The sequence below is a fragment of the Eptatretus burgeri genome, chromosome 5, assembly GCF_056783735.1.
Source record: "Eptatretus burgeri isolate ZD-2024b chromosome 5, Ebu_testis_v1, whole genome shotgun sequence".
Classification (NCBI taxonomy): Eukaryota; Metazoa; Chordata; class Myxini; order Myxiniformes; family Myxinidae; genus Eptatretus; species Eptatretus burgeri.
Window position 1 is genome coordinate 47,935,765 of NC_140965.1, and position 12,384 is coordinate 47,948,148.

At 45.3% G+C, this 12,384-nt stretch overlaps 1 protein-coding gene across 3 annotated transcripts; it reads left to right on the forward strand.

Annotated features, from left to right (window-relative positions):
* Positions 1–2,813: 2,813 nt before the first annotated feature.
* Positions 2,814–10,435, forward strand: LOC147026381 (myc proto-oncogene protein-like). Of its 3 annotated transcripts, XM_085881770.1 has the most exons (4): positions 2,814–2,890; positions 3,812–4,121; positions 4,379–5,047; positions 8,448–10,435. In XM_085881770.1, exons 2-4 carry the CDS (start codon positions 3,863–3,865, stop codon positions 9,011–9,013), a joined length of 1,494 nt encoding a protein of 497 aa, XP_085737896.1. In that variant the 5' UTR covers positions 2,814–2,890; positions 3,812–3,862; the 3' UTR covers positions 9,014–10,435. The 3 variants fall into 3 exon arrangements, with proteins under 3 accessions (XP_085737896.1, XP_085737893.1, XP_085737897.1); XM_085881767.1 differs by lacking the exon at positions 2,814–2,890 and having other exon boundaries at positions 3,591–4,121; XM_085881771.1 differs by lacking the exon at positions 2,814–2,890 and having other exon boundaries at positions 3,594–4,126.
* Positions 10,436–12,384: the final 1,949 nt, after the last annotated feature.

Consider the following 12,384-nt stretch of genomic DNA (forward strand, 5'->3'; position numbering starts at 1 on the left):
CACACACACACACACACACACACACACACACACTGATTGCTGGAATTATAGATAGATGATGTCCTCACAAACAAGTGTTGCTTGATAGGGTGGTGTAATAGACGCTGCATTAACGGGGGTAAACTTGTGGAATTGTTTATATGCGACCGTTAAAATCATTATTTTATTTCAATTGAATTAGACACCTAAACACTGGATGGGGTAAGGTGTTCTATGAACTCTCGAGTTGTTACAACTTTAAACATCAATCGTATTGATGGTTTACTGAAGTCTGAATCACCTGATCAAGATCAGGTGACCCAACTTGTCAAGCATACTGCACGAGAAAACGTGAATCCCACAACACCTCCTGGAATGCAGGGATATTGCAAACCGTTTGAAAAACACACCATATTGGTTCAGTGGGTGCTAAGATCCCGACATTTGTCAAACTACTGCCACGCTACTTCATCGGCTGCAATTATTCCCATCTTCTTGCGGGTGTTGGCGGGAAAGTGTTTGTCCTGTGTCTTTCACGAACCGGCTGGCGAGGCCTGACGTTCCACTTAGGTCGTTTGGGACTGAATTTGTAATCTGTTAAGGATGCCGGCGATAACTCGCCTGTTGTTTGTGAAAGACATGGTGGGATGTTTATTCCCTAGAAACCAGTGTTAACACGCAGGTTATCCGGCTTAATTTCCTTCCGACGCATCGATTCCTCGTCCTGCTTTGTTTATACACCAGGGTGACAGTTTATCGGTAGGTGACGATTCGAGCCCAGACGAGACGGCTCAACGGTGAGTGCGCACTCCTCTTGGCTGATCCTAACCAGCTCAGCAACAAACACATCATCGTGAAATTGATTGGAGAGCGATTTTCACGATAACATTGCACTTGCACACACACACACACACACACACACACACACACACACACACACACACACACACACACACACACACACACACACACACACACACACACACACACACACACACACACACACACACACACACACACACACACACACACACACACACACACACTTTAACAATGTAACTAATTTATTATTATTATCGGGTGTTTCGATCTCTCGTCAATGAAACGATCGCTTTTGAGCGCTCTCCATGCAAGTTAGAAAATGAGAGAAAAATGCTGTCGGGTGTGACCGCATCACGAAGCACGCCGTCCTTCAAAGGAGAACACCTGACACCTACTGGCTATCCTGTCAACAAAGTGCATCCAAAAGATACCATGGTTTCTTCTCCCTATAGGCTATATATAATATATATATAATATATATAATATATATATAATATATAATATATATATATATATATATATAATATATATATATATATATATATATATATATATATATATATATATATATATATGGCTGTTGGTCAGTACAGTGGTGGCTAATTTCCAGGTACGGCTCCGATGTATCGGGTGCACCCTGTTACCGCCACGGCGGTCCCTCCCACACTGGTGAACGGGAGATTGGATCAATTATATTATAAATTATATCTTATCGTATCTCCTGCAAAGTTCCTCAAGGTCGTTTAGGCCCACGAGAGGTCGATGGAAACGCTCAGCACCATATGCGATGAGTACACGGTGTGGTTCGTGGTTCAATGGAGTTGTGAGCTCGCACTGTATAAGGTATCCCTTCAAAGGGGCGAATTGCAGCGTCACAGGTGTGTGCGATGCCAAGACGTCCTTTTCCTTAGCTCGAGTCTGGTTGCATCACATTATATAAATATAACACACGTGACCGAGTAGGAGGGATAACATTTCATTGTTGATGATAAATTATGAATTTCCTTTCCTGGACTGACGCATCCGGAAAGGAAATTCATAATTTATCATTTATAACAAAGGACTTTGGACACCAAATCGAAGGTAAGTTGTTTGTATTGCCAGCTCGGTGGAGCATTCGAAAGGTGTTCTCGGGACTGAATGTTCTCGGAACGACATGTTCACACAGTCTCCTACGATCCTTCAAAAAGCAACATTCTTCAATACCGTGCACAAATACAAGTATATATATATATATATTGCATATATACATATACAATATATATATATACATATATAAATGTATATACATATACAATATATATAAAAATATACATATCCAATATATATACATATACTATATAGATATACATATACTATATAGATATACATATACTATATAGATATATATATATATAAATATATATATACATATATATATATATATATATATATATATATATATAAATATATATATATATATATATATATATATATATATATATACATACACATACACATATCTTCTTCTTCTTCTTCTTTCGGCTGCTCCCGTTAGGGGTCGCCACAGCGGATCATCCATATGATCCGCATAGTGATTTGGCACATGTTTTACGCCGGATGCCCTTCCTGACGCAACCCTGGTCACCTCTTACGACACAGGGATATGGTACACCTATTTTAACCAGGGTATACACCGGCCCAGTACACTGGTACTCATTTCGCCGACCTCGGAAGGATGACCGGCTGAGTGAACCCCCTGGTGTATTAATTCAGTGGCCCAACGGGGCTTGAACTCAGGACCTTTTGGATCCCAAACCGCTGCCCTAACCACTGTGCCAACACCAGGTATATATATATATACACATACATTTATTTGTTTATTTGGGAAGAAAGAATCGTTCCTTTCACACTGATAGTCTGATGTACGTACGTACGAATAGTCTGATGTGATGGTGGTGAGTGTTTAGCCTCGGTTCGAATCCTGAACAGAATATATAAAAACTGTCCGATTGGTGCTTCACAGGTGTGTGACGTCCCTCGGATGGACGTTAATAAGCCGGGCGTCCCGGCTGGTTCAAGGTCGCACGGTGTCTTTTGCGAAGAGGAGGTGAGTTATCGCCGGCATCCTGAACGCTTTTCCGATTCCTCCACCCTTCAGCCTCACCAGTCGGTTCGACTAAGACTCGAGGCAAAAAGTTTCCCCGGCCCCCTCAAGGTGTGAATAATTAGGGCCGTTATAAAAGTAGTAGTAGTCATAGTTATGGTAGCAGTCATACTCGTAGTAGTGGTGTTGATAGTTGTAATAATAATAGTAGTAGTAGTAGTAGTAGTAGTAGTAGTAATGGTAGCAGACGTAGTGGTACGAGTAGTTGTAGTAATGGCCGGAGTAGAAGTGCAGTAGTCATGTTAATAGAAGTAGTAATGGTAGTAGTCATTGTGGTATTTGTAATGGTATTTTTAAAAGTAATGGCGGAAGTTTACGTAGTGGTATTAGTATAGTAGTAATGGTTGCAACAGCAGTAGTAGTAGTAGTGATAGCAGTAGTAGTAGTGGTGATAGTAGTAGTCGTAGTGGTGATAGTAGTAGTAGTAGTAGTAGTAGTAGTAGTAGTAGTGGGCGTTAAATATAATTATTATATTTGTGTATAAGTATATATAAATGAAGTTCCTTCCACGATTGTGAACATCTCATTCAACGAACTTCCTCAACGGTCTTCGACCACAACGCGTGAACGTTGAAATGATCAGGCCCAGAGGAGGGCGGAGAGTAAAGTCTAAACGCTCGTTTACTCAGTGAGCACTCAGTTCGTCACCCCTAGATTTCACTACATCCAAGGTGGTACCCGTGCTGATCGTGAAATAGAACCCTCTCCCGAACCGTGACAATCATTTCGCGTCATAAACGAATCTAAATAAGACGTTGTTAACAGTGTGTGGCCATTGACGTACGCACATGCGAAAGTCTGCAATCTGGTCATGTTGTGGTATCTCTCTCTCTCTCTCTCCCCCTACCCTCCCTTCCTTGTCAGGCTTGTACAGACATATCATTCTCTCTGCTTTCGTGGAACTCTTGAGGGTCGATGCGCCAAGCCTGCATATGCACCATGACGTTGGCTCGGGGCGTGGCGCCTTTTGGCGGGAAACGTCTTCCCAACCCGAAGGTAATCCAATCAGGGGTGTTTCGGTCATCCGGTGACAAAACGTGGCTCAAATGTTTGCGCTGCCTACTCGTCCCGCCACGGAGACCGCACAACACTCTCCGCTTCCCGCTTCCAGCCCATTCCCAGGGAGGCAACTTTTACCCCTGGTGCCGTGGCGCCGTGGTTATCCCAGCCGCTGGTAAGGTGAGATCCTCCCGCCTCGCTCCCCGCTCGATCCTTGAAGTGCTCAAGGTACGCGCCTCTTTCACAGTCATAAAGGGAGGTCGTGTGGCCGCTCCCAATGCCGCAGTCAGCAGATGATGCGGGTTGGGAGGCTGGGGAGGGGGACTGCGTCTACAGCAGGGTGCAGGGTAGGGCAGGCCGGGCTAAAAAACCCCCTCGCGAACGTGCCGGATTCCGCTGCTGAGTTCTCACTTTTCCTTTCCACACCCACAGGGAGCCGGCACCCGTTGCAGCCTCGACCGTGCCCTCGGAGCATGGCATCGTTCACCTATGATGTGGACACGCACCGGTTATTCTGCGGCGCCGACGAATTGGATGAGGGTAGCTTCTACCATGGTCTGGCACCCCCCGAGACGTCTGACAAGTGGACCTCAGAGATGCTGCCCACGCCGCCACTCTCCCCGAGCCCGCAGTTTGACCCGCTCTTAGGGAGTGCCGAAGCACCGTGGGAACCCTGGGCAGCGTTGGACGCAACCTATGGCTCTTCGAACATGGCAGAAGCTCTGGAACTCGTCTCAGAGTTTCTCGATGATCGGGGCTCCCTCCTGAGTACAGCGGTGAACGACGCCTTCGTCGCAGAAATCTTCGCTGAGATGCAGGAGGCGGGAGAGAGACCGCTTCGCCGCGACTGCATGTGGGGTACCTCCGATGCGTTTGAACCAGTGGGTTATCTTCCCTGTTCGGCGAACTATCCCGGCCGCAAAGAGGTCCCCCCTGTCACCTGCCAAGGACAGGTTACCCCGGTACCCGAAATCACCGTCACAAGCATCACGACCACCCACGAGACCGCGGCCAACGCCCCGGCGGTCACTGCTTTCTCTCCCACGGGCTTTACCGCCTCCCATCCTCATACATGCGGCTTGGAGACCCCAAGTGACTCTGGTGAGACTTTAAGACTTCCTCAATACTATACATTCGGTTGTTGGAATGCGTTACGCCTGCTTTTCATAGATGGTTAAACCGCAAGTGTATGTGAAGGTGTCAGTGTGTAAGGGAAGTGAGATCCTCGAGAAGAGTGACAAGTGTCCATCTGTTCGTGACTTTCCTCATATTTTATGGCCTATAGTGTCAGGAATTTTCGACCCCCTCCCCTGTCCCCCTACACCACCTCTGGGTCTCTACGTTTCCTTGTCTTGCTCTGGAACTCGTGGCAAATGGCTAGATGACCTCTCGGCATGTACAAGCTCCGCCGGTGTCGACGCTGCTTTTCCGGGCAAAGCAGAACCCTTGATATACCTTTGTTGGTATTTCGTGTTTAGTACTCCAGTAGAACTCTGGTCGGTGTCATTCATCAAAGGCACACTTCGATCATCGCGTTAGAGATAAATACCAGATGCGGAGGCATGCAATTGGTATTCTATGTTTGGCTTGTGCTGGTACAAGAGATTGATGTGCTCATACCCGAACAAAGCTGTGCAGTATATGCCTTTTTGGAATTTTGGCGTGCTAAAGGGGGATGGAGCTGTCGTTGAACTAAACTCATAATTATGATTAAAGGCCATTGCTGACAACATCAAATTCCGTGCTCAGCAAATCACACCGATCGTCCTAGTCCGAGGTCTGACCGGTGTTCGGAGCGCCGAGGATCCTAGTGCCGGTTCGATCCGGGTTCCGTGTGAAAGAGAAATGTCGGATGTAAATATTTGCGTCAAAGGATGTCATCTGTTGCACACGTGTGTACGTTATGCAGTGTGGATTCACCCGCCGCAGTTCCTTCGATGTCTGCGCCACGGTCCCGTGGTCTCTCCCAATAGGCATCGGGCAAGACAGTACACCCACTATGTTCAGCATGTGTGGGGCTCATGTGGCCACACTACACTCATGGAATTTTTCCATAGCATCTGAACTTTTGAATGTGCTGCCGGCCCATTGGACGCGACTCCGAGATTTGCATTGAGAGCTGGACCCGGTCGAATTGCCAGGAAGAGAATATTTATACAATGACATGCAAAGCCTCCGTCGACGGGTCCCAGTTCGCTAACCCTCAGTCGTATATGTTTCTGAAGAGTCGGGTTAACCTTTCAACCTCCCGACTGGTAATGATTCCAGAATTCGTCATCAGCACTTGATAAATTCCAGCAGACTGCTCCAGCCATGACTGTGTTTATCTTCATCAAATGAGATCATGCGCAAGGCAATCATATGTGGACACTTCAATTTGGGGACCTTTGCTGCCAACGGTTCAACGCGTGTCAAGTTTATTCGCACAATGCATTTCGGTGCCTACAACGTCAGGGCAGTGACCAGCCTTGAGATAAGACTTTTATAAATTCTCTGCCTCATCTTTTTTTCCTCTTATTCTTCGTCATAACCTTCTTCTTATCTTTAACTCTTCTTCTTCTGACCCTCTAAGATAAGGGCGGAAGCCTGATGCAGGAAGTTGCTTGGAGCATGGCAGCATAGTTTGACTTCCATTGAAATAACCTGGCAAGGCCAATCCCCAATCCGCATGCCACCCTCCCCCCCCCCCAAAATAAATAAAATAATAAAAAAACTTCAGAGGCTTTTTTCTTTCTTTTTCTCATTTCGATATATCTACCTCTGTCTAATGTTGTGATTCTCATTTTTTGCAATAACACCTATTATTATAGACATTCTGATTTGTGTGATTTACTGAATTTCTTCTTGCTCTTCTTTTTCTGCTCTCTCTCTTTCCTGTCTTCTTATTGCTCTTAACAATAATGATAATTAATAATTAATAAAAACCAACAGCTCATCATATTTTTCACATCACAAAGGAAAAATCAAATCTTTGTAACCTCAGGGGAGTACGACTTGATCGGAGGGTATCTATCTCAAACAAAATTGAGCAATTGTCTGTTGTTATGAAACCGATACCTCGTGCTGAAGGCTCTTGTGATGTGGCTGTGCCTAAAAGGTTCAACTTGTGAAGCATTAAAATGGCAGCGAGGAGATGGTTAACACCGGAGACTGCACAATGCAGCAGGAGATTTTACCTGCTACACACTGCAGATCTGGTTGAAGATGGCTGTAGGACCGGGCTGGTGCTCCTGCCTCACCTTTTTCGGCTTCATGCTGTGGAAACCAAGGCATTTAGGATCATTGGTATCTCCCGCGATGAGTATGACTCTTTGGGTCTCTCACTCTCTCGCCGTAGGCAGGTCTGTGGTCTTTCTGTCTCTACCGTCTCCTCTCCAGCCTCCCCCACCCCCCCCCCCCCGCGCTGTCTGCAATATATCATGGTTCACCAGCAATCCCCTTCTGGTAAAACTCCCAAAATCACGAATCACTGCTCACCTTCACTCTTTCATTCCTCTTTTTTTTCTCACCTTTGGAATAAACTCCCACACTCTCTTCAATCGCACTCTTCCCTCCAGGTCTTCAAAACAGCTGTTCATCAGCATCTCTTATCTTCCCCCATCAGAAAACCATGAGCTTTTCTACCCCCGTTAATCCACCCCAAACCCACGTCCTTCAAATTCCCTGCTTTCCTTCCTGAAAGTCTGTCGTGTAAGGACCTGAAAGTCCCTGGAGTGTCCGTCTTGTTTACCCTGTGTACCCTCTCCCTTCCACAGATCTCCTAATGTCTCTGGTCCCCACTGTTTTTTTCCTTCCCCCTCCCATCCCTCTTGTCTTCTACTCCCCTTGTTGTACATTCTGTGTGTTCGGTCTCATACGAGCCTCAACATTATATATTTCAAAAAAAAAGGAGTCAGCTGAGGGGTGGAGTTGGATGGATGGAACCAGGAGGCTGAAGGGGAGAGGGAGGGAAGGGAGGAGGGACTAGAGGAGGAAAGGATGAGCTTTCCGACGAGAATACACATTGAAGCTAATTTGGCTCCGAGCCTAAGAAAGTGAGAGGGAGGCTTTGCTTCCATCCTATCACTTTAAGCTGGACCATTTATGTCAGTTGGAACTGTGATCACATACTACCTGCCTTACCGGCACATGTTCGATAACAGATGCCTGGGAAAAAGAAAGGGACGCTCATGGGCATCGATGCTCAGCCAAAGTGCTTCGAAGCTTGATTTTTTTTTTTTTTGCGTGATGAATGAACTCGCCAAACGTGGGAACTGCTCAGATAGGGAAAAGGGCTAGCTGTGCTGGTGGCCACAGCAACCCTTTGTACATGAATGTGGGACCGGTCTGCAATTTACTGGCAGTGTTTGGCTGGATGCAAGGAAAAGGCTATGTTTTGCATTCCAGTAGCATGTGGGATTTTGGAGGAATCTCAGATTTTCTTTTATTGTATATATATAGTTTACTGTTATTCAGAAGTTGTTGATCAAACTGTTTTTTGGTTGCTCTCTTCCCTCCACAGAAGAAGAGATTGATGTTGTAACTGTGGACCGTCGGCAAACACCCAGCTGCCCCCATGTCCCACATTCGACAAACACGGCAGGCGTGCGCCCATTCCAGCAGCCTTCCAGGGGAATGGCACAACACTTTCAGGTGTCCATACAGCTGCAACACAACTACGCTGCTCCCACTCCACTGCCGGCACCACCGCCAGCTCACCAACCCTCTCTTGCCAAGCGGGCACGTGCGGGAGGTGGCATAGTCCGGCGGCCAGCTTACAATAGCTGTGGCAGCTCCGGAAGTGGCAGCGCATCGGATTCAGATGAGACAGAACGCCGACGCACGCACAACATATTAGAGAGACGACGACGCGACGGATTGCGTTCACGCTTTGCTGCGTTACGTTCTGAACTGCCTGATCTACGACAAAACCTACGAGCAGCAAAAGTTCTAATCCTGCGGCGTGCTGCCGAGCACGCATTACGCCTTGCTGCCCATGAAAATAGCCTTCTCGAAGAGAAGAAGCTTCTGGAGAAGCAACAAAGATTGCTAACACGCCAGCTCCAGCGTATGAGGTCGTCCCCTTAAGAGAAAACTCCGTTTTCCTCTCAATTCATGTACCTTGTATTTCAGGCCAAGGACTGATTGCGCATTGAGATCGGAATGCCTGTTAACTTTCTGTAGTCAAATATCACGATTTCTGAACTTAACCAATCGACGTAACCACAATTTATGAAAGGCTTGGACTGCTTTCTTGACCTGAACAATTTGTCAAGAATCTTGTTTTGTACAACAGATATTTCAAGCGGATCACATCATCCTCACATCAGGAAGCCATGGACTATAATCAGAGATTTATTTGGTGTTCCTGTTTGGGTAAAAGTGCTGTAATCAAAGAAGAAACAACCAACAAAGGCCAAGTTTCACTCGCATGGTGTTACCACGATGAAACCGCACTGCACAGACAGACCATTGGGTGCCTTTGTTTGACGGGGAACCTGGAGCCAGATTCTTGAGATGAAACGTGCACATCATGCCGTAACCACTTGAGCACCAACAGTGGCTTAATCTGTGATAACGAGACATATAGTTACAACTATTACAGCAGCGATTATAACAAGTCTCTGCACCTAACCCCCAACACAAATTCATTCACCTATGGAAAAGGGACATTACTGACCGCTCAGTTCACAAACCTATCGGAATGGTATGCTGCTCGGTCACCTAGTTGCAACACCAGATTCTTGAAGTAAGTAGCACTGATTTCCAGGTATAGGCCTTTGGAGCCTTCAGTAGTATGGCCCAGTAGTTGGTAAGCTGCATGCAGTGGGCAGATGGGCATTCTGTCATGGGAATGTTTTGGTTTGCTCGTAAGCCAGCCTATATTCATGAGATCCATCATTCGAAAGTTGTTATCAGTCTGGCTGAAAAGAACAGGTTCCGAAGTTGTGTTGTCACGTTTTGACCTTATTACACCTGGCCTCTGCCAGTAGTGAAAATTGGATTTCCTGCATCTGTCCCTCCTCTATGAGCCTGTGGAGCTAGCAAAGCCCTGCAGTTGTAGCGATATTAACATGAGGGTTGTAACAGAGGACTGCACAAGCAGTCAACCTAAGGTTTGTTTTGTTCAGCTCGCATCGCTTGCTCCTTGCTGTGCCAGAACCAAATACGAGGTTTAATCGCAGCATTATTTAATAACTTCGTTGTATTTAATTCCTCTTTTGGTATATTTCTAGCTTTTATGCGTATTGACTGCCTACAGCTTTAAGATTTTGTTGTTTTTTTTTTATACACAAAACAAAAAAAGTTTGAAAAATTAATCAGGGTTTAATTCAGTCTTTTCTAATAAATCTCTTCTTTATGGTCTAACATGATTTTGTGTTGGGATATTAGTCTATGATGTATGTTTTATCATGCTTTGTTTCCTCTCTCTCTCTCTCTCTTTCACTTTCAAAAGCACTTTATTTTATTTTGTTATTAATAAAATAAAGTGGACTTCATCTTCACGAAGCTAATGAGTGACTTTTCCTTGTATAACTTACAGCTTCTCGGAGATCACGTTGCATGCTGGAGCGAGAGCCCTCGGATGGGTGTTAAGCCGGGTGTCCTGTCTTCCAGCATGATCTGATGGATGTTAAATATCTCATGGCATCCTTTGTAAAGAGGATACGAGTTAGCAACAGCAACCTGAATAAATTCCAAATTCCTGCCCTCACAGTTCCTGTTGGGAAGGTCAAAGGCAAACCATCCAGTGTTATGTGAACTACGAGCTGATTTGGCAGTACTGAACCTGCCTTCTTGGAGGGGGTGGGGGACGAGGATTAAGGAGGAGGATGGAGAGACAGAGACAGAGACAGTAATTCAGGATATATGGATTTTCTATACTCTAATCGGGCCGAACAAGAGTGAGTGTGTCCGTCCAAGACAGCAAAACGTCTCTTCCACCACTCTTTTGCTGAACTAAGTCATGCCTCCTGTGAGGAGTGGCTTCCTCCCTCCAGTCCCGGTTAAGATGTCCAAGGGCATATCGGCGAGGAACACTATGGGAATGACCTGCCACTGGGTAGTGATATGATCTTAGAAATGGTACTATGTGACTGCAGGGGTGGTGCCCTTTGACTGTAGGATGGCCGAGTTAATCACCCAATCAGTATAGGGGGGTGATGTAATCACCCAACGGATAATGTACTAGTTCTTCCAAAATCAACACAATGACCAGCAGCATAAACTAGAATGGCACTCCGTGGAGCGCATACCTCTGCCATTTTGAACAGTTTACATTTTGTATTCCACTGATTGGCCAGATCTGCATCTGGACCTTAACCAAAATTGAATCTGCTTGTTCTTGTCACCCACCCAACTCATCCATCTACTTTTGTCATAACTCGTCCACAACGTTTTGAAGTATCATCATGTCATTTTTGGCCCCATATCTCAATGGTGAAGAATCACTTACAAATTAAAAAAAATTCTCGGATCTGGATCTTCACCAAAATCAAACCAAGTCGTCTTTATTGCACACCCAACCAGTCTACCAAATATCATCTGAATCCGTCAACAACTTTTTGAGATATCCCACTCAGAGACAGTCAGGGGTGAAAACATGACCTCCGTCCACCTTCGGTTGGTGGCCAAGGTAACAATTCTGCTATATATATATATATATATATATATATATATATATATATATATATATATATATATATATATATATATATATATACACGGGACTTTAAAAATTAAGTAATTTGCCCCAAAATGTTTGGTGCGCATGTGCAGAAACCCCATCAAAACTGGGGCGTTCAGGACAACCTAAAGTATATTGTGTGTGCAAGATAAGGATTGTTACTTAAAATGCCTCACAAAGACTCGAAGAGAAGCCTGAAATACTTGGAAACATACTTGTGAGAAAGGGATCTGCCTCTGTACGAGTTGGAGAACTTTCTTAACTTGCCCAAAAAGCTTGCAGCTCCCCGTACAGAAAACTGCCAAGGACGTGGTCCGGTGTAAGCCTTGTGTACAGACTATGGACTGCGCATTCTACCTGACCTCCCTGATCATCCCTGTCAGTGAGGGAAGGTCATATCTGGGGTTTGTCAATGCACAGGGTAAGTTTAAAATGATGTTATTTATTATTAATTGTGTTTGGTAGGGAGGAGGGTTGAGAGTGGGTGGGAATAGGAGCTGTTTGGGCTGTGAGGGCCAGTAAAATATAAACAAGCTCAAATGAGCTAAGATCCTCGTCCTCTTAATGATGACGTCATAAAAACGAATATGACGTCATTGTGATGTATCAGGTTTGCGATAAATTATCTGTGCTAATGCCCGGCTTGATTCCCGCAAACAAAATTCAAACAGCTTGCCTAGTTTCGGAGATAATGGTATAGGCGATTTCCATTAGCGGCGATATTATGACGTCCACTTTTTTTCTAGGAAGAATTTCCAAAATCGGAGATGGT

What these genes read in the sequence shown, in the direction of transcription:
- LOC147026381 (XM_085881770.1), top strand. Translation starts at nt 3,863, where the DNA reads ATGCGCCAAGCCTGCATATGCACCATGACGTTGGCTCGGGGCGTGGCG. An exon ending in CGTGGTTATCCCAGCCGCTG is followed by an intron (nt 4,122 to 4,378) that starts GTAAGGTGAGAT and finishes CCACACCCACAG; the next exon opens with GGAGCCGGCACCCGTTGCAG. An exon ending in GGAGACCCCAAGTGACTCTG is followed by an intron (nt 5,048 to 8,447) that starts GTGAGACTTTAA and finishes TTCCCTCCACAG; the next exon opens with AAGAAGAGATTGATGTTGTA.